This window comes from Theobroma cacao, chromosome 6 (genome assembly GCF_000208745.1).
Source record: "Theobroma cacao cultivar B97-61/B2 chromosome 6, Criollo_cocoa_genome_V2, whole genome shotgun sequence".
NCBI classification, from domain to species: domain Eukaryota; kingdom Viridiplantae; phylum Streptophyta; class Magnoliopsida; order Malvales; family Malvaceae; genus Theobroma; species Theobroma cacao.
The window spans coordinates 7,505,084-7,525,992 of record NC_030855.1 but is presented as its reverse complement, the minus strand read 5'-3'; the positions used below and the strand labels follow the sequence as shown (position 1 = coordinate 7,525,992).

At 35.1% G+C, this 20,909-nt stretch overlaps 1 protein-coding gene across 3 annotated transcripts; it reads left to right on the top strand.

The window, feature by feature from the left end:
• Nucleotides 14,976–20,652, top strand: LOC18595622. 3 transcript variants are annotated; one of them, XM_018122542.1, is made up of 9 exons: nt 14,976–15,434; nt 15,999–16,274; nt 16,420–16,522; nt 16,795–16,874; nt 16,962–17,039; nt 17,515–17,606; nt 19,697–19,808; nt 20,032–20,157; nt 20,280–20,652. In XM_018122542.1, exons 1-9 carry the CDS (start codon nt 15,141–15,143, stop codon nt 20,382–20,384), a joined length of 1,266 nt encoding a protein of 421 aa, XP_017978031.1. In that variant the 5' UTR covers nt 14,976–15,140; the 3' UTR covers nt 20,385–20,652. The 3 variants fall into 3 exon arrangements, with proteins under 3 accessions (XP_017978031.1, XP_017978030.1, XP_007023724.2); XM_018122541.1 differs by having other exon boundaries at nt 14,977–15,434; nt 20,268–20,652; XM_007023662.2 differs by having other exon boundaries at nt 14,978–15,434; nt 16,065–16,274; nt 20,268–20,652.

Sequence of the window (20,909 nt, the reverse complement as noted above, 5' to 3'; positions counted from 1 at the left end):
GTGTTTTCTACGCTTACTCATGGATTTATAAACATTCTATCTTTAGGTTTGTTTCCCTTCCTCGCCTGCTCACGGGGTCGATGATCACTGAGTCTGTGAGACTCACACCCCTCTTATTTCCCTTTTTTACAAATAGGGATCAACCTAACGTGTAATCATCGGTGCATACGATCCACTGAAGTTTAAGTAAAGGCATCTCCTAACCTGCTCTAAGTCGTTCCGCTGCCTAGGGTTGTGTCATAAAAAATTTGCTAGATGTTGAAAAATGTTGTTAACTTATGACATGAATTGTTAAAGGCCTTGTAATTGATATTTAATTGTTATTATTTCGAATGGAGTAAACAGTAGTACAATTATTATTATTCATTTACGTACGTGAATATATATATATATATATAATGAATCTAACAGGAATCTTAAATGAGGCTTGATCGAGACTTGGGGGAATTTATCGGAAGTCTCAGACCCCGGTAGCGACCTAGGAGGGGTCGTTACAATGTTGGTATCAGAACAAAGGGTTGTAACCCGATCCCTAGGAACTTTCACATGTGAACAGTGGGCGAAGCATGACTCTCCGCCCAGGGGCTATAGAGGAAAGAGCTACCTAGAGAGGTGGAGCCGCCTCTAGTGACAATGTTGGTATCAAAGCCCTAGGTTTAGAAAAGTCCTAAGATTTCTCGTGTTGTTAGGGGCAGTGTAGAGTCTTATCCACGGTTCATGACTGCAGCATGGGTTATGGATAGGAGGCTACATGAACTCCCTAATCTTAGTAAGCCACCTTTATTAATAATTTTTGATAGTTATTTGAAAGGTGTTTGTTGTTGTCTAGGTACCGAGATGTCGCTTAGGACGCAAACTGCCTTGAGGGAAACTAGAGGGTTTAATGCCCCAAATGACACTACGAAAGAACCACATGCATCTTTCTCTAGGAGCAGTAGGAGAGCTAGACCTAAAAGTAGAATCGTCGAGCCTCAAAGCAGCCAAAGTTTCAGTGAGAGGAGAGCCAGTACTAGTTCTGGGGATACAGAAGGTGATCATCTTGAGGTACCTACTGCCACCTTGGAGGAGATAGCAGTTGGATTGCGAGGGTTAATCGAGGAGTTTGCAAAGTTTAGGAGATAGGGAGTGTATCAACCAAATAAAATAATGGGTTCTAGTTTTGAAGATTCGGATTATCAACCTTATGAGGAAATAGATCGAGGAAATGTCATGGTGACTCTAGGTGATTTTATGAAATTAAAACCCCCTTCTTTTTCGGGTACTAAATCAATAGGGGACCCATAAGTATTTTTAGATTAGATGGACAAAATTTGTACTGCATTGGGTTATTTTAGTTATCGGGCAGTTGAGTTGATAGGCTTTAGATTGACGGAGGTAGCGCAGATATGGTTCGCTACGCTCAAGCACTGTAGACCTCTTGGTTCCACTCCACTTACTTGGGAAGAATTCACGCAAGCTTTCATGGACAGATTTTTACCTAAAAGCGTAAGAAACGCTAAGGCGTAGGAGTTTGAAACTTTAATGCAGGCACTTGGGATGACAATGTCAGATTATGACATCCAGTTTACTCAGTTGTCAAGATATGCCTCGTATCTGGTTCTGACTGAAAAGGAGAGGATCAAGAGATTCATGAAGGGGTTACACGAGCCAATATACAAAATTCTAGTCTCTCAGAGATTTACATCCTATCCCGAAGTAGTTGATGCCACTAGAAAAATTGAGGCGAGACGTAAAGAAGTTGGGGTGGAAAGAGAGAGGAGTAAAAAAAATCGAGGTGAGGGATCTTCCATATACAAAGACTTCAGTAGGGGTAAAGATGTTAATATAGTTGGACAACAAGGTCGAAGGGATGGTAACTTACTCAGAGGGTTAGCATTCTCTAGTCCACCGAATCAAAGAAGAAAATATTAGTTTCGTAGTCCCCCAACGTAGCAGTGATTTTAGCGGGATTAATTTCAGACTGGCTATGAGTAGTGGAATGACTAATTCAAATCCTAGACAGAGTGGTCAGTGGGGTCCTATCTGCACTTTTTGTGATAAGATTCATATAGGGCCATGTAACCAGATGACAATATTCTGTTATGAGTGTAGGGGAATTGGTAATGTGAAAAAGGATTGTCCTACTTCTAGACATAACCAGGAGATGGCTAGTGGCTCGATACGACCCGATTTTGCTACTACACCAACTAGAAATGTTGTGAGGGATAAAGGAAAAAGGGTAGCTTCGTTGTCACAAGGTAGATCGGCAGGGTCAACTCAACGAGGTGCTTTTGAAGGGGGACAAGCTAAAGTGTTCACTTTGACACCACAAGATGATCATGCCTCGAATGTAGTGGTAACAAGTAATCTTTTCATTTGTGGTTATGAAGCATCAGTTTTATTTGACCTGAGATCCACCCATTCTTTTGTGTCTTCAATTTTCATGCCTAAATTAGGCAAGCACTATGAATATATGGATGAACTGTTAGTAGTAACCACCCCATTGGAAGAATCGTATGTAGCGGAGTATCTGTTTCGTTCTTGTGTGGTCCAGATTCAAGATAGGGACACTTGGGTGGACTTTGTGTTAATGACAACACTAGGATTCGACGTGATACTGGGAATGGATTGGCTGGCGTCTTGCTACGCTAACGTAGATTGTTATCGCAAGCTGGTGAAGTTTAAATTCCTTGAAGAGCCGTAATTTATTATTTATGGTCACAGCATCCATTTGGTTGATAGTGTGATGGCTACAAATACTAGAGAAGTACAGAGTGAAGAAGGAAATTTAACAGCTACACCCGTAGTAAATGAATTTGTAGATGTGTTTCCAGAAGAACTGCCCGAATTACCTCCTAAAAGGAAAATCGAATTTCGTATTGATTTGATTTCAGAAACGCAACCAATATCGATGCCTTTGTATCAAATGGCGCCGATAGAGTTAAAGGAGTTAAGGGAACAATTGCAAGATTTAATTAACAAGGGCTTTATTCGCCTGAGTGTGTCACCTTGGGGAGCGCCAGTGCTGTTTGTAAAAAAGAAAGATGGTAGTCTCAAGCTATGTATAGATTACAAGCAGCTTAATAGAGTTACAATAAAAAATAAATATCCACTTCCGAGAATTGATGATTTGTTTGATCAACTGCAAGGGGCTCAATGCTTTTCGAAGATTGATTTAAGGTCTGGATATCATCAATCAAGGATCAGGGAAGAAGATATACCAAAAACCGCATTTCGTACGAGGTATGGACATTATGAATTTTTGGTGATGTCTTTTGGATTGACGAATGCCCCTGCTGCTTTCATGGACTTGATGAATAGGGTGTTCCAAGCATACCTGGATAGATTTGTGGTCATCTTTATTGATGACATTCTAATATACTCGAGAAGTTGGGAAGAGCACGCACAACATTTAAGGACCGTGCTACAGGCCCTACGGGAGCATAGATTGTACGCGAAATTTTCTAAGTGTGCGTTTTGGTTCAGTAGTGTCAGTTTTCTGGGACATATTGTATCTAAGGATAGAGTACAAGTAGATCCTAGTAAAGTTGAGGCAATTGAGAATTGAGCTAGACCCATGACATTTACAGAAATTAGGAGTTTTCTAGGATTGGCTGGGTATTATCGATGATTTGTGAAAGATTTTTCTAAGATAGCCTCTCCGTTAACGAGGTTAACTTAAAAGGAAGTAAAATTTGAATGGTCAAAGGCTTGTGAACACAGTTTCCAAACATTAAAAGCTTGTTTGACTTTCGCACCCGTATTAAGTCTGTCATGTGGGTTCGGGGGCTACATTGTTTATCGTGATGCTTCGAGGGTTGGATTAGGGTGTGTATTGATGCAACATGGTAGAGTTATCGCTTATGCCTTAAGACAACTTAAGAGGCATGAACAGAATTATCCTACACACGATCTAGAGATGATAGCGATCGTGTTTGCCTTAAAAATATGGAGGCATTATTTGTATGGAGAAACATGTGAAATATATACGAATCACAAAGGTTTGTAGTATATATTTCAATAGCGAGATCTAAATTTAAGGCAACGTAGATGGATGGAATTATTGAAAGACTATGATTGTACGATACTCTATCATCTCGACAAGGCGAATGTTGTAGCTGATGCATTGAGTCGAAAGTCAATGGGCAGTATGGCACACATTGCAGTGGAGAGAAGATCGATAGTGAAAGAATTACAAGATCTGAGTAATATGGGAGTTAAATTTGAGGTCAGTGGGTCAAATGCACTATTGGCACATTTTAAGGTTCGACCAATACTAATAGATTGAATTCGGGATACCCAAGCTATAGATACATTTATAATGACGATTTTAGAGAGTGTGGGTGAACAAGTTTTTGAGTTTGATTTTGGGTCTGATGGATTGTTTAGACACAGATCTTGAATCTATGTGCCAAACTTGGATGGATTAAAGGAAGAAATTCTAGAGAAAGCACACGTTGCTGCTTATGCAGTACATCCGAGAGCCACCAAGATGTATCATGATTTAAGATCCGTATATTGGTGGCAAGGATTGAAGAAGGATGTAGGGGAATATGTTTCGAGATGTTTAGTGTGCCAACAAGTGAAGGTAGAGCATCAAAGACCTTTAGGATTATTACAACCGTTACCGGTACTCGAATGGAAATGGGAACATATAGCCATGGACTTCGTAACAGGCTTACCCCAAGTCAAAGGAGGATATGATTCCATATGGGTAATTGTAGATCGGTTGACTAAGTCAGCACATTTTCTCCTAGTCAAGACAAAGTTTGGGGCGGCACAATATGCTTGAATTTACATTAATGAAATTGTTAGACTCCATGGTGTACCGGTGACCATTGTGTCCTATCGGGGACCACAATTTACTAGTCAATTTTGGAAGAGGTTACAAGATGAATTAGGGACCTGATTGAACTTTAGTACAGCATATCACCCTCAGACAAATGGTCAGTTCGAGCGCACGATCCAAATATTGGAAGATATGTTAAGAGCGATCGTGTTGGATTTTGGAGTTTCTTGGAACTTATACTTGCCTTTGGCAAAGTTTACATACAATAATAGTTACCAGGCGAGTATCAAGATGGCACCGTTTGAGGCACTGTATGGGTGGAAGTGTAGGTCACCCATTGGGTGGTTGGAAGTTGGAGAAAGGAAATTATTGGGGACGGAGATGGTACAAGCAGTAGTGGAAGGAGTACAAATAATTTAGGAACAAATGTTGGCTACTTAAAGTAGACAAAAATAGTATGCCGACAACAGACGCAGGCCCCTGGAGTTCGAAGTAGGTGATTATGTGTTTCTAAAAATGTCGCCATGTAAAGGAATACGAAGATTTGGCAAGAAAGGCAAACTCAGTCCTCGATATATTGGCCCGTGAAATACTGGAACGCGTAAGAATTGTTACTTATCAATTGGCATTACCACTGGATTTTGAAGGGGTTAATCTAGTGTTTCATGTATCTATGCTCATAAAATATGTTCAAGACCCTTCGCATGTGATACAACATGATAAGATATTGTTGGAAGATGGGTTAAAGTACCAAGAATAGCCTGTAGCTATATTGGACTGTCAAGTAAAAAGGCTTCGCTCTTAGGACATCGCCTTAGTGAAAGTATTATGGCGAAACCACTCAGTAGAGGAGGCGGCTTGGGAACTAGAAGAGGAAATGCGAGTAGAATATTCATATTTATTTAAAGGTTAAATGCACTGTTAAGTGTCTCTATGTTGATGTAATTCAAGGACGAATTTGTTTTAAGTGGGGGAGATTGTAACATCCCTTTTATTTTAAAAAAAAATGAATGAAGACCAACATGGCAACTGCTCATGTGGTCAATCAAGAAGTCCACAAAATATTTTTTTTTTGGAAAATGGTAGTAGGGGCTGACCTAAAGAGACAAGGAAGAAATGAGAGAGAAGAAGAAAAAGAAAAGTCAAGCTGACCATTGGAAGAAGGGAAAAAGAGAAAAAAAGACAAAAAAAGAAGGAGAAGAAAAAGAAGGGGTCGATCAAGAGAAAAAGAAAAAGAAAAAGGGGGGCCGACCAAAAGTTAAGGAAAGACAAAAAAAAAAGAGAGAAGAAAGAAGAAAAAGAAGAAGAAAGGAAGAGAGAGGGAGAGCATCGACGTGCCAAAGGAGAAAGAATAGAGAGAAGAAAGAAGAAGAAAAAAAGAAAGGGAGAGGGGGAGCGGCGTGCCAGAGGAGAAAAAGAAAAGAGAGAAAAAAAGGAAGAAAGAAGAGAGAGGGGGAGCGACGGTGCTAGGGGAAAAAGTAGAAAGAGAAAAAAAAGAAAGAAAAAAAAAGTAGAAGAGAAACGCTGACTGGAAGGAAGACCGACAACAAGGAAAAAAATAATAAAATATAATATAAATAAATAAATAAATAAAAAAGAGGAGCAGGAAAGAGAAAGAAAGAAACGGGAAAGGATGAAAGAATAGCTAGATACACACACAAACCAATAGCGAAGTAGAGTCCCACTATTGTGAGGTGAGTGGGTGCTAAATTTTAAAAACTATATCCTTGTAATTGTATTATATATATTACATTTGATGGTTGATGAAATTGTGGAAAACATGAGTTGGTAGAAAGCCCTAGGTTGTTTGTGATTGCAATCAAGGATTTTAAATTTGTTTTTTTTTATATTATATATAAGTATATATCTACAAGGTTTTAATTACGGGGAAACAAACCTTTCAATGGCTTTTGCTTCAAAATCATACCTTNGCTTCAAAATAATACCTTGCAAGCTTGTGTGATGTTTAGGCCAATGGCCATTATTTGATTCACAAGATTTGATTTAAAAAAAATATTATTGATTTCACTTAGCATGCTGATTTGATGGATATGTCATACTTTGAAATAAATTATGCATAACATTCAATTTATGATTATATTGCTTTTGATCTGTCATGTTTTGCAAATGCATTAAATTTCAATGATTTTCATTTTAACGTAATTAAGATACTCTGGGTAGGGTTTGTTACCACACCAGGTTAAGTGTGGTCTTTGTGCATAAAATAGTGATTGTTGATTATCGATATTTGAAAAAAAAAAAAGGACCTGAAGCCCCGATCTATATTGAGTGGCGTGGGCAGTTTCCACGAGTAGGTAAAGGGGGACCTGAAGCTCTTATTTATATTGGGTGGCGTGGGTAGTTCCCACGAGTAGGTAAAGGGGGACCTGAAGCTTGATTTATATATGATGGCGTGGGCAGTTCTCACGAGTAGGTGATGATGTTTGAGAGAGTAAGCTTAAGTGCTATGCTAAACCTACCCGAGGATGATGCTCACTTGTGGATTTTTATTATACAATGCATGGCATTAACACTTGAAATTTCTATTGAATGGCAAGTAAAATTTACATATTCATTGGTGATCGGTTATTTCGCATTTTTTTATGTTTGAGACTTTTCATTTTACATTTGCCGTTGGATTTACTATTGACTGGATATCGAAGTTGAAAGATTTTTTAGTACATTAAATACAACCGTTTTCATATTTGTTTATTGGTGATTTATTTCTTTTAAGACTTGCAAGGTATAAAAAAAAAAACAAAATCTCTCAGTTTAATGGAGTGTGTTTTCTACGCTTACTCTTGGATTTATAAACATTCTATCGTTATGTTTGTTTCCCCTCATTGCCTGCTCACGCGGTCGATGATCACTGAGTCTATGAGACTCACACCCCTTTTATTTCTCCTTTTTGCAGATAGGGATCAACCTAGTGTGTAATCATCGATGCATACGGTCCACCGCAGATTAGGTAAAGGCATCTCCTAACCCGCTCTAAGTCATTCCGCTGCCTAGGATTGTGTCATAAAGAATTTGCAAGATGTTGAAAAATGTTGTTAACTTATGATATGAATTGTTAAAGGTCTTGTAATTGATATTTAATTGTTATTATTTTGAATGGAGTAAACAGTAGTGCAATTATTATTATTCATTTACGTACGTGAATATATATATTTAATAAATAAAATAAGAATCTTAAATGAGGCTTGTTCTGGACTTGGGGGAATTTCTTGGAAGTCTAGGATGCCGGTGACGACCTAGGAGGGGTCGTTACATCGACGATCATATTGCCATGGGCATCCCAACAATAAGTGGCATATGTCCATTGGGATAACATCACACCATATTTCATCTTGATACTTATTTCCAATAGAGAATTGAACACAACAATGCTTCATTACCTTAACTTCGTTTCTTTTTCTCAACCATTGTAGGTTGTAAGGATGAGAATGTACTTCAGTTGGAAGTTTCAATTTTTCCACCATGTAGTTGGCAACAACATTCTCATAGCTTCCACTATCAATAATGACATTGCAAACCTTCTCTTGGGATGTGCACCTTATATAGAATATGTTGTGACAAAGCCAACTTTCATCTTCAGTCATCATAGCAGTGTTGAGATTATGACAAACAACAAGAGCTTCTCTATGATTGGTAAAAACTTCTTTTATCTCTTCATTGTTGAATATTTCTAGCTCATCATCTACTCTTCCATGCTAGGTTCTTCCATAACTTCTTCTTCAATTAAGGAGATAATTCTTCGATTTGGACAATCAGAAGCAATATACCCAAATCCTTGGCATTTAAAGCACAAATTTCTTGAGCATGTCATTAGTGCACTTGGCTTGATTTATAAATGTATCATCTTCTCTTTGCTTTATTTTACAATCCCAAGAAGTAATTTAGCTCACTTATCATGCTCATTTCAAATTCTCCCTACATTACTTTTGCAAATTCTTGACAAAATGATTCATTAGTAGCACCAAAAATTATATCATCAACATATACTTATACTACTAAAATGTCTTTGCCCTTTCTTTTAATGAAAAGTTTCTTATCCACCTTACTTTTATCAAAGTCCTTGTCTTTTAGAAATTTGAAAGTGTCTCATACCAAGCCCTAGGTGCTTGTTTTAGACTGTACAAAGCCTTTTTGAATTTAAACACATAGTTGGGAAAGGTTGGACTTTCAAATCTGAGTGGTTGCTCTACATATACCTCTTCATTAATTTTTCACACTTCTGACATCCATTTGGAACAATTTGAAGTTCATGTAACATGCAAATGCTAATAGCATCCTGATGGCTTTTAACCTTGCTATGGGTGCATGTGTTTCATCATAGTCTATACCTTTCTCTTAATTACATCCCTTAGCTACTAATCTAGTTTCATGTCTAGTTATATTTTCATGGTCATTCATCTTATTTCTAAACACTCATTTAGTTCCTATAATGGGATAATCATATGGCCTAGGTACTAATTCTCGTACCTCACTTCTCTCAAATTGATTCAGTTCCTCTTGCATTGCTAAAATCCAATGTTCATCATATAAAGCATCATTAATATTCTTAGGCTCAATTTGAGAAATAAAGGCAACATACCCATAAACATGTTTGGCTCTTACTCTTGTCTTTACCCCTTGAGTGGGATGACCAATGATCTTGCTTTTATCAACTTCTTTTCTCACCATTGGGTAGTTAGGCCTTTTTTCTTTAATGATTTGTTCAATATGTTGTTCTTTTTCTTATGGTACCTCTTTATTTTCTTTGCAACCTTCTTCATTGAGAATAAGCTCTTCAATTTGCTCTTGAAGAATACCAACATCATCATCATCTTCTTTTTTAGAAAGAGGGTTAGAATCATCGAATAACACATGTATTAACACTTTAACCACTAGTGTTCTTTTGTTAAATACTCTAAAAGCTTTAGAGAATATCCCAGAAAAATTCCTTCATCACTTTTAACATCGAATTTCCCTAAATTATCTTTTCCATTGTTTAATACATAACATTTGCAACTAAATGGATGAAACTATGCAATATTAGGTTTCTTGCCTTTATAAAGCTCATAAGGTGCCTTCTTTAGCATTAATATAACCATCACCTTATTTATAATGTAGCATGAAGTATTAATGGCTTCGACCTAAAGATATCTAGGTAAATGATTCTCACACAACGTAGTCCTAACCATTTCTTCTAAAGTTCTATTCTTCCTTTTTACTACACTATTTTGTTGTGTAGTTCTAGGGGTTAAAAAGTTATGACCATAACCATTTTCATCACATAATTGTTTAAAACCTAAGTTTTCAAATTCTTTACCAAGGTCACTTCTAACATTTGAAATAGCATACCTTTTTTCATTCTCAACTCTCTTGCACAATGATGTAAATGTTTTTAAAGCTTCATCCTTGTGTGCAAGAAAATAAACCCATGTAAACATAGTGTAGTCATCAATAATTACCAAACCATAATTCTTTCCTCCTCAGCTTGCAATCCTAGTTAGGCCAAACAAATCTATGTGGAGAAGTTGCAATGCCCTAATTTGTCACATGTCGTTTTGTGGTGGGATATAACCAATGCATGAACCTAGACAAGTATAACCCACTAGGCCTTAGTAAACCTTTTTACATTCATTCATCATAACTCGACCTATTAACCATAATCATCATACATAAAGCATACAATATCAGACTTATGCATGCATCCATAAGCAGTTATACATAGTTATGAAACTTCTCAACATAAGCTATGCAAATGCATTCATTCATAACAAACTCAAAGTTAACAACTCAAACATCATGCAATAGTCATTTCTCAACACCTTCAAGTGTCTATATAGGCTCTTGAGCCACATTTGTATATTCATCCATAACATTCATAAGTATATGCTAAGCATTGGCTACATCATTATAAACATGTTCAATATCCATAAACATAAACGTAAACATAAAACAGACTTGTCAGCGGAACATGACTCAACTCCCTAGGCATCAAGTGGGCTATTAGACACCTACCAAAGGAAGATGAGTGGACCATACCTCCGTGACTTGGGAGTTGAATGCTAACACTTATTTGTAAACAAAAATATTTAGGGAAAATAATGTGTGAGTCGTAAAGACTCTGTGAGTAAATACGAGAAAGGGACAAGCTAAGGGAGAGAGTTTTTGCACAAATTACATCCTTGATGTAAACATGAATTTGAGATAAGCATGCTTCATTTAAAAATTCTCATAAAATAGAGTTGTCATAAACGAGTCTCATTTTCATAGTGAAATCGACATTTCATAAACATATAGTTCAATAAATAAGCAAAACATTTACAAAAAACCCTGTAGAAAAAACAAGGAAGTTGTATGTTACCCGTGATATCAGATCCTTCCTAAGGGAAACGATACTTAACATATAATCCAAGCTAAGAATGGCTTTCCAATCTTTTAATAAATAATATGAGCTACTCATGTACTCAAGATTCACCAAGATAAACCAATCATAACATTTAGTGATTAATGTCCAACCCATATAACTCAAGTAATCATTTTTTTCAATTCATATAACTCAGTGATTAATAATCAATCCATGAGACTCAAGTGGCCATTCTTTCTTTATAGTCCTTAAACTTAACCAATACATTGGGATTTATTCAATCTATTAACCCATCATAGCTATCGTATAGCTTATAATTTAATTTACAACTCAATCAAACATCACAAACACAAGGAAGATTCACAAAAGGCATCACAAAAACAAAGGTAATATGCAATAATCATGAATGCAATATGCCTACTGGGTCTTGGCCCATGTTTAGGCATCCCATGTTTGGGCTTGTGAGTGGCACATTGGCCTCACTTACGTGGAATGTCGTAAACATATAGTAGAATTTTGCCTCACTATGTGTGGGGATTGCTTTACTCGTATATCTGTGCATTGGCACCACGTGTGGAATCTAACCTCGCATCGTGTTGAATGTTATCATCATCATACTAGGTGTAATTCACCACGTGCGGAATGTTACCTCACACCATGTGGAACGCTATCATCATCATGCTAAATGTAATTCACCACTTATGGAATGTTACCTCACACCATGTGAAAGCTCTAGGAAACAATCACATACAAATTGTTATCTCATATCTCAATCTATCATCAATACATAATCAAAGTAGACTCATGCAACATGATTAAATCTCTTATAGGGTATGTGGAAACTATATAACATATTATGCCAAAGAAACATGACTCACATATTCTAATTTTCCTCATATAAGCATATCATAAGCTTAAGGGTGGGAATGTCTACCTCCACCTAAACATTCATTTCTCATACTTCCATAGCAACAATGTGAATTCTAGTTTTCCATGAATCATATTCTTCCAGAAATACTCAATCATCATGCTTATCATCAAGTATAAACGTGGGAACTTATATCCACTTGTCATCCATATGACCATATACATTTCTCATTTCCTATTCATAACGAAATCGAAGTTTTTAAAGTAAGACATTTGAAAGAGCTTATCCCCTCTAATTGAAAACTAATACATAGTAGTGATTTTTACATATATAAATAAATTCTAAAACTTCTTTGAAAACATTTGATAAAATCATTGGATTTAGTATTATAAACGTGGTATTCAAATCATGCAAATCAAATAACTCAATAAACTATGCTTAGCTTTACTGTATTAAAATAGTTAAAAGGGTGTATCCACTTACCTTCGAAATGTCGACCTTTACCAACAAGCAAGACTTTACTCTAGTGAATTCTTTGGAGTTTATCAATATAATCATTGCTCAGACAATATAATCACATAATAACCTTTCTAAACTTTTTCAAAACTAACTCAGTTCATCTAAAACTAGTTTTCTAACTTAAACTTACTACTACTTAACATAATAAATGCTTAAAAACTCATAAATCTTTCATCACCTTAGGTGAACTTTGATGCTAAGGTAAATCACAAAATCTTTGAGCTTTAGTGTTCAACAGAAAAATTTAGGAGTAAAAATATTATTTTTAGTGTTGAAAAATTCATAAATCAAGATTTAAACATCGAAAAGATGTCAACTTTGTTTGAAAAACCCAAAACTAAGCTCTCAATCTTCCAAAATAATGATTTAGAATGAAAATGAGTTTAAGAGAGCTTAGATTTGCTGAAAAACTGATGAGAGGTGGCTTAAAATGAAAAACTCTCAAAGTTGAGGTCATATTTTTACTATGAGATGTGAAAATACCTTTATACCCCTTTTATTTTTTTTCAAAATTTGACGAAATGTATTAATACATTTGGCAATGTATTGATACTTTTGGTTCTCAAAAATTTTATTAATATATAATGAACATGTATCAACACATGTTCATCAAATGTATCAATACATCATAAATATGTATCGATAAATTTGAGACAGAATACAATTTCTGAGACAAATTACCTACAAAAACTTAGTCATAGCATGAATTAAACTTAACAATTCAAATTTTCTATATTACTAAAATATGAGTTTTCTTAGTCAATTTCATTTCAACACATATTACACATTTGTTAAAGCATTCTTTATATTAAGAAAAAGCATTAAATCAATAGCATTTACAATGGAGACAGCAGTCGTCGGGGTAGAACCTTTAATAGTAGTGGTGGAAGCAACGATAATGGTAGCAACATTATTTGTATGAGAATTCATTTTATCCTTAAGATTGTTGGCCAGAATTAAAGCTATAAATAACTCAAACAAGTCTGAAATGTGATACTCTATCCTTAAGGACAATTTTCACCCCTTCGGAATATGAAACTCAATGCAAAAAGATTAAAGCTATTATCTCCCAAGATTCAACACTCTTTCTGAATAGTTTGCACAAACTATCAAGAGTACAGGAGCAACAAAAAATATAAATAAGAAAGAATCCAACAAAGCTAAGCAGAGAAGAGAAAGTAGAAAGAATTGAGGTGTGTTGAGAATGAATGTGGAGGCTGGTGTTTATAGGAAGGAACAGTTGAGAGATAATTAGGAAATACAATATTTTGTGATTAGGAAAATATTGTGTAACGTTATAAAAATATTTTGAAAAATAATCACCAAATCAAATTTATAATGTTGGTAGAATCAAAGACCAAATCAAATTCTATTTTCCAACCAAGGTACAAAAATATCACTTGGGCCTAATCCACTTGTATACCTGCATGTAGAGGGAGAAATCCACATTTTTTCAAAGCTTAGCCCAATCTTGTGTGCTCATGAAACCACTTTCTATTTTAGTTTTTAATAAGCCTATAATGGATTTGCTTATATAAAGTACTAACATCTTTTATACTTAGACAATGTAGGATAAAAACCTTATGAGATATCAGTATATGTCCAACAGTTGAAAGGGAGACAATGGAAAGAAAGCGATGGCCTAATTAGAGAAAGGAGAGATGAGGTGAAGAGAAAAGCAGAAAAAAAAAGAAAGAAGAAAAGTTCAAAAATACCCTTTAAATTCATGAAATTTAAAAAAAAACTGGTGTTAAGTGTAAGATCTTATGTAACTTAGAATCATTCTAGTTTGGATTTAGATATTAAGTTGTAAATATATTTTATAATGAAAAACATGCTTTATTATTAGAAAACACAATACTATATAGGTTTTGAATAACTTTAGAATGCATAAACTTCTTCATATTTTATTTCTTTTTGGTGTAGCATCGAAAAAAAACTCTTAACTCTTTAGAAAAAGTCAAATAAATTTTTATTCTTTTATTGTGTTTAATAAAGTTATTATACTTTTATTTTGAACCAAATAAGCCTTTATTAATAATGATTGATTAATTGTTATTAATTAAAATATCATTTATCATTTTATGTAACGTGGCATTAACACAACATATTGAAATAAAATAATAAATGATGACGTGATATGTTAATATAATCATGTTATATTTTCATTTTTTACGTCAATATTATATGAGTATAAAATGACAAATGATTAATGATAATTACCATTAGTTATAACATTAATTACAAATACCTATTTGACTCAACATGAAAACATAAAAACTTCATGCAAACTTATTTAAAATTTTTAAATAATTTAGAGACTTTTTCTAGCACTTAACCTTTATTTTGTTAATTTACTTTTAAGAAATATATGTAAAAGAAAAAAAGAAAATAGCATGACTCAGAGGCCAAATTCTAAAAATTCCCCTTTCAGAAAGTCCTATACAGCCTTTTACAGAAATCAAAACTCAAAAGCCTTCATATTTTCACTCAGAAAAAACAAACTCACAAAACCCCCCGCACGAACGCAAAAACCCTTTTTAAGAAAAAGAAAAACTGGAAAACCCTTTTTTACACCCATATTTTCTACCATAAGAAAGGTGCTTCAGTCTCTTTGTGTTTCTCCAATGGAATCTCTTTCAAGTTCAGTGTTCCTCTCTAATCTCCGTGAGACATACCCGTTTCTCAACACCGAATTGCCAGCTGCTGCTGCTTCTTCTTCTTCTTCGTGTTGTTTGATCAAAGCAGCAAATAAACGAATTGGGTCTCTCAAATTCAAGTCTAAAACCTCTCCTTTTGATGGGTTTCGTCTCCAAGCTCTATCTCGCGAGGTACCTAATGAAGGTGAAGACGAGCCGCAGCCTCTTACCCTTAATAATGGGTTTCGCTTTGTCTCTGAAGAAAGTGTCTCTGTATCTCAGGTGCTAAGAACTAAATACTATGAATGTTGTTTTTTTTGTTTTTGGTTTTCTCTGTTGTGTACTTATTTGGATTCTTTTTAAGTTGTATATGTATAATGTTTGTTTTCTTATCTCTAATTCTTCTCTGAGAACATCTAAGAAAGAAACATGAGAAACCACCTTATTCTGTAAAAAATTCATATTTAGGGTGTCTATCATATTTGCCAAGCTTTTGATACAAATATTCGTAAATGATTAAATATTAATTTTTATTGTGAATGAAAAAATGCTTGTTTTACTTTTATATTATGTTTGAATGTGTGCTAGATTTTAACTGTTTGCTCATTTTTAATGAGTAACGAATCGGCTTTAGCTTATTAGTAACTCTTGAGAAAATAAAAGCAAATAGCAAAAGTCGCAGCTAAATGAAACTTAAGAAGTTCGAAAATTTCAAATCTAATGTACTTAATGGTTTAAAACTTTTAGTATAAGGGTGTGGATCTAAGCACTAGTATATTGTATGAGCTTGTAGTTCTAGCATGATCTTTGGAACCCTTTTCCTGTTTTCTCTCTTGGTTGACATAGACACTTGTTGGATATATCAAATGGCTACTTCGGCTCAGTATTGATGGTCTCTCTCATGTTCTGAAGGGTGACTCAAATCACAATAAAAGCAGTGAAAAGGATGTAGATAAATTGATAAAGGTTGAAGCCCCTTTTACCGTCCCACATGGAAGTGGAGCAAGTGGGGGTACAAGAGCTGGGCTTTTCAGAACCCCAATATCTGGTGGAGTGCAGAGTGCAACTTCTGCACATGGGTTACCTCGACCAGCCTTAGCAGTCCGAAATTTGATGGAACAAGTAAAGGCTATTATTTGAGTTCTAAATACTGTCATATGAGAAATGAGAAAAAAAAAATGATTTCTATGTATTCTCTTTCTCTGTGTTTTGTTTCCAGTTATATTTTAATTTAGTAGTCCTGAATTTAATGCCTCTGTAATTTTAGGCCAGATTTGCTCATCTATGCACTGTAATGTCTCGGATGCACCACCGACGAGAAGGGTATCCCTTTGGCTCTCTGGTAGATTTTGCACCTGATTCAATGGGTCGTAAGTTGTTGACTTTTCAAGATTTGTTATTTAGTTGCTTTCTGGTTCCACCATAGAAATATTTTATCTGAATATTTAGTTAAATTTTTTTTGTTTCCTCTGTTAATATTTTATTTTTAAATGAAACAGCCTTTGAAACTATGTGTTTTATCCTTTATAAAAGCAACGTACTTTCTTTTCCTATAACACTGGTAAATATGCAAAAGGAATATTTTTTTTTAAGGTATAAGTTATTCGCTTTATTTAATATAGCTTTGTTTTTCAATTTGCAGACCCAATATTTTCATTTTCACCATTGGCCATCCACACACGGAATTTATTAGCAGACCCCAGATGCACCCTTGTTGTGCAGGTTAGTTCTTTCGATATGTTTGCTCTGATGGATTATCCGGGTTAGTTATTCTCCATTTATGGAATTTATTGACAATTAGGTGTACAGATACCTGGATGGAGTGGCTTATCGAATGCAAGGGTAACAATTTTTGGTGATGTCTACCCGCTTCCTGAACATCAACAGGTGGTCACTCAAATCCTTATGTTTTTTTTCCTTCCCTTTTTTTGGTGAGGGCTGAGGGTGGGGAAGGGGGTAAGCAAATATAGGGCTGGGATATGCACTTAAAAAGATTGGGACTTCTTCTTTTTCCTTTATGGGCTCATGGCTTTACAAACGGCTGTGGAGAGCAAGTTTCTGTTGCCTCCAACTAAGGGAGTCTCCTTGTGGATTAGCTTTTAGAGGATGTCTAGTCTAACTTCTGTTTCTTCACCTTTGAAAGAATGTGTAATTTGGATAGTTTTTCCACTTGGTCTTCGCTTTCTTCTCTTTGATCACATTTTGGGGGGTTATCCTTTATATGTAGGATCCACTAAATGTCTTCCATGATTTGTATTATGTATATCTATACAATTTGGGCCTAAAATATGCCTCTGTCCTCTGTTGCGGGGGAGTGTGATGTCTTTGGTTTTGAAATTAAAATGCCTGGTTATTTTGCTAGGAATGGGCTCATAAACAGTACATAGCAAAACATCAACAAGGGCCATCACAACAGTGGGGAAATTTCTACTACTTCAGGATGCAGAACATAAGGTCTGTTTTAGTCTATAGTTTTTCTTATTTCTGGTTCCTTCTTAGAGAGTATGGGCTACTTTATGCATGGCATCTCATCTGGACCTGTTTTTTTTGGTGATACCTTTGTTTGAAAACTGCTAATATCTGTTATACAGTCATGCACAACTTATAATATTTAGTAGAGGTTAATGTTTCAAAAGCACCAATTAGAATATTCAAAATGTGTTTTCTATTGGGGGTATTTGGGGGGGGGGGGTGGGGTTGCTTTGAGTTCCTTAGACAGCTTTGGAATCAACTCTTGTTGTCCTGCTAGTACTTTTAGTTGGTGATTCTACCACAAGCTTTGGTATAACTAGAGATGGCACTAGAGAGAGTTGCAACTGCCTTATTTGCCTTAAAAGACTGTTGTCTGTTTATATCACTCATGCAGGTTGGTAAGATTCCCTATTACTTTTCCATTTGGAAAGTTGATTCCTATTTCCAGCTTACTTGATCCTTCAAATCCTAGGAAAACTCTTGCACAAATCATCATTTTCGAATAGTGTACCCCTCACCCATACGTCTAAACTTATAAAATCTTTCTGGTTATCCAAGTAGAGAAAATAGCAACATTTTTTTAAAATCGGACCATTTAAAGAACCAGTAAGGTGACAAATTCTGGTTGAAGCTGGTGGTTCAAATATTTTTATTTTTTTTATTTATTGCTTTTGTTCAGGTGTTTTCCTATTTCATTTTTTAGTTTTGTAAAGTTTTTGAAAGTTAATAGACTTAGAAATATGGCAAAATACCAAAAGAAGTAATAATGCAATTGGGGGTTTAGGGAGTCACAGACCTGCTGCAAGTTTTGCCTTAATTGTCATGTTTTGTTTATGTCTGTTTCTCTTGATTTCTCTTTGGGTTGGCTGCCTTTTCTATGGCTTAAGAATCTTGATCTGGGTGTACAAGGGTTGTTTATGTGGTTGTGGAAGTTTCCTTGCTGCTGGTGGTCGTGTGGCCTTGGGGATTGCTTTGGAAGGCTGGGAACGAGTGGTTTGGTCTATGTAAATCTGGGGGAGAATTTTGATGGTCTGGAGTTTTACTTGTTTTAGCAAGAGAAGGAAACAGGCATGCTGGTTGTGTTTCCTTGTCTTACTAAATTCCTGGATGGTTTAATTTTTGGTTGGTGAAACGGGTGTAGGCTTAGAGGGCTAACTGTAAATGTAAAGGTGAATTTTTTGTTTGAAGGGTGCAGTTACTTACTGGTGTTTTTGTCTTGCCAGTTGTGTTCAGAGGGTTAAGACTGTTCTTTCCAGTGTTTGTCTCCTCCTTTTTTTTGTACATGGATACCTTATCTTTATGAATGATTTCTAACTTTCAAAAAAAAAAAAATAATGCAATTGGAAAGATGAGAGTTTTCATACTTTTTTCCCATTTAAAATAAATGGAAAAGTGAAAGGTACATGGGGAAATGTAATTGTCAATGGTTGGACTCATGGAAAAAGTGAAAAGATGCTTTGCAAATTGCATGGGATACGGGAAAGGTAAAGAAAGAATCTTTAGAAATGTAGTTTTTCTCACTTACTGGTTCTTAAAATAGTCCGGTTCTAAAAAATTGTTCATGATTTTTTTGGCTTTCAAGGAGTTTTTGTCTGAGGTATGCTTGTGGCATCATGTACCTAGGCTCCTGCTTGCCACTGCAGGCTTGCAGCCATATAAATTTTCTAGTTTCTTGGATGCCTAATCAATGTAGTGTTCAAGTATATGGTTCTATGCTCTTCTTCATTATTCCCTCTTTGATAACTGAAATTGGTTGGATATGGAGAAATGAAGAAAATCCTGTTCTAGTGTGTGTTTTGATTGTTAGTTTCATTGCCTTGTATTAACTACCTTAAGAGTCTTGGTTTCTGTATAAGATATATAACCATGTAAAATAGCGCAATGGTTTTGGATTCAGAAGTCTGATTAGCAGTGGGATAAACATTATTAGTTAATAAGCAATTCTCTTATTTTTCCTCTTGATCTTTTCTTTCCGACTATTGATTGTATTAATATTTTTGAATAGTTTGTACTTACATAATTTGTTATATGTTGCACACAATGAATGTGTTTGTTTGCCAAATCTATTTCAGTGACATATATTTTATTGGAGGATTTGGCACTGTTGCATGGGTTGATGTTAACGAATATGAGGCGCTTAAACCTGATAAGATTGCAGTTGATGGAGGTGAACAGAATCTGAAGGTGAACTTTTTAAATTCTCAGAATTTCGGTTTTCCTCTTGGATGGTATTCTATTTTATTTTTGTTGTACTATTGCAGCTGTTGTTGCCGCTAAAAGATATTTATGGTTTTGTTGTTCTTTTCTATCGAAGATCTCAAGCTACTACTAATTCAATTACTATACATGTGCTTGAATGCAATTTGTCAGTATGCCCAGTTTTTGATCAAATTTGCTTTTACCATAGGAACTTAATGCAACCTTTTCAAAGCCCCTCAAAGAGCTACTATCAATAGAAACTGAGGTTGATGATGCGGCTCTTATATCAATAGACAGCAAGGGAATTGACATCAGGGTCCGACAAGGTGCACAGGTATCATTTATTCCATATGATGGCACTTGACATGTTTAAACTTTGGGTTTCTAGGGGGAGCTGTGTGGTTTATGCCAGTTTTGTATCATAATCTGATGTATTATTTGCAGTTCAACATACAGAGGTTGTCATTTGAAGAAGGGCAGGCTGTTGAAACATTGGAGGAAGCCAAAGCTGCTCTTTGGAAAGTAATAAAGAAAGGGCAAGTGCAGAATCTGAAGAGATAGAAGTTGCAAATTTTAAGTCTTATATGAGGCATAAGGCGAGACGATGCAAATCTGAGCCATCACTGAATCTAATGTAATGCTATAGAGAAGGTTATTTATACATAAAAGTGAGTGTTTGTAATTTTCCTTTTTGCATGCAATTTGTAACATAGACTACCGGACTGTGGAACATTTTTATGTGGGTTTTTCCAGAAAACTTTTAGGTCAGTTATGGCCAACGCTTGTCATTTTATGGTAAAGGTGAGCAAATGGATGGATTAGATAGTTTGATATATTATACTTAAAGATCAATAGCTTAAATATTTTTAAAAATTGATCAAATTTGGTCAAATATAAAGAAAGATTAAACCGATCAAATATAAAATTGGTTCAATTGATTTGATTTTTTATTTTGATCAATGCATTAAAATTTTATAATTTTTTTTACAAATTATAATATTAAAATTTATAAATTTTATTCATAATTATAAAATATATAAATTATGTATAAATTAAATATATGTATATATGTAAAATATATTATTT

Excerpts from the sequence above, each read along its gene's own strand:
- LOC18595622 (XM_018122541.1), top strand. The coding sequence starts at position 15,141 with ATGGAATCTCTTTCAAGTTCAGTGTTCCTCTCTAATCTCCGTGAGACA. Across the intron at positions 17,040-17,514 it reads CGCTTCCTGAACATCAACAG|GAATGGGCTCATAAACAGTA; the intron begins GTGGTCACTCAA and ends TTATTTTGCTAG. Across the intron at positions 20,158-20,267 it reads GGGTCCGACAAGGTGCACAG|TTCAACATACAGAGGTTGTC; the intron begins GTATCATTTATT and ends TATTATTTGCAG.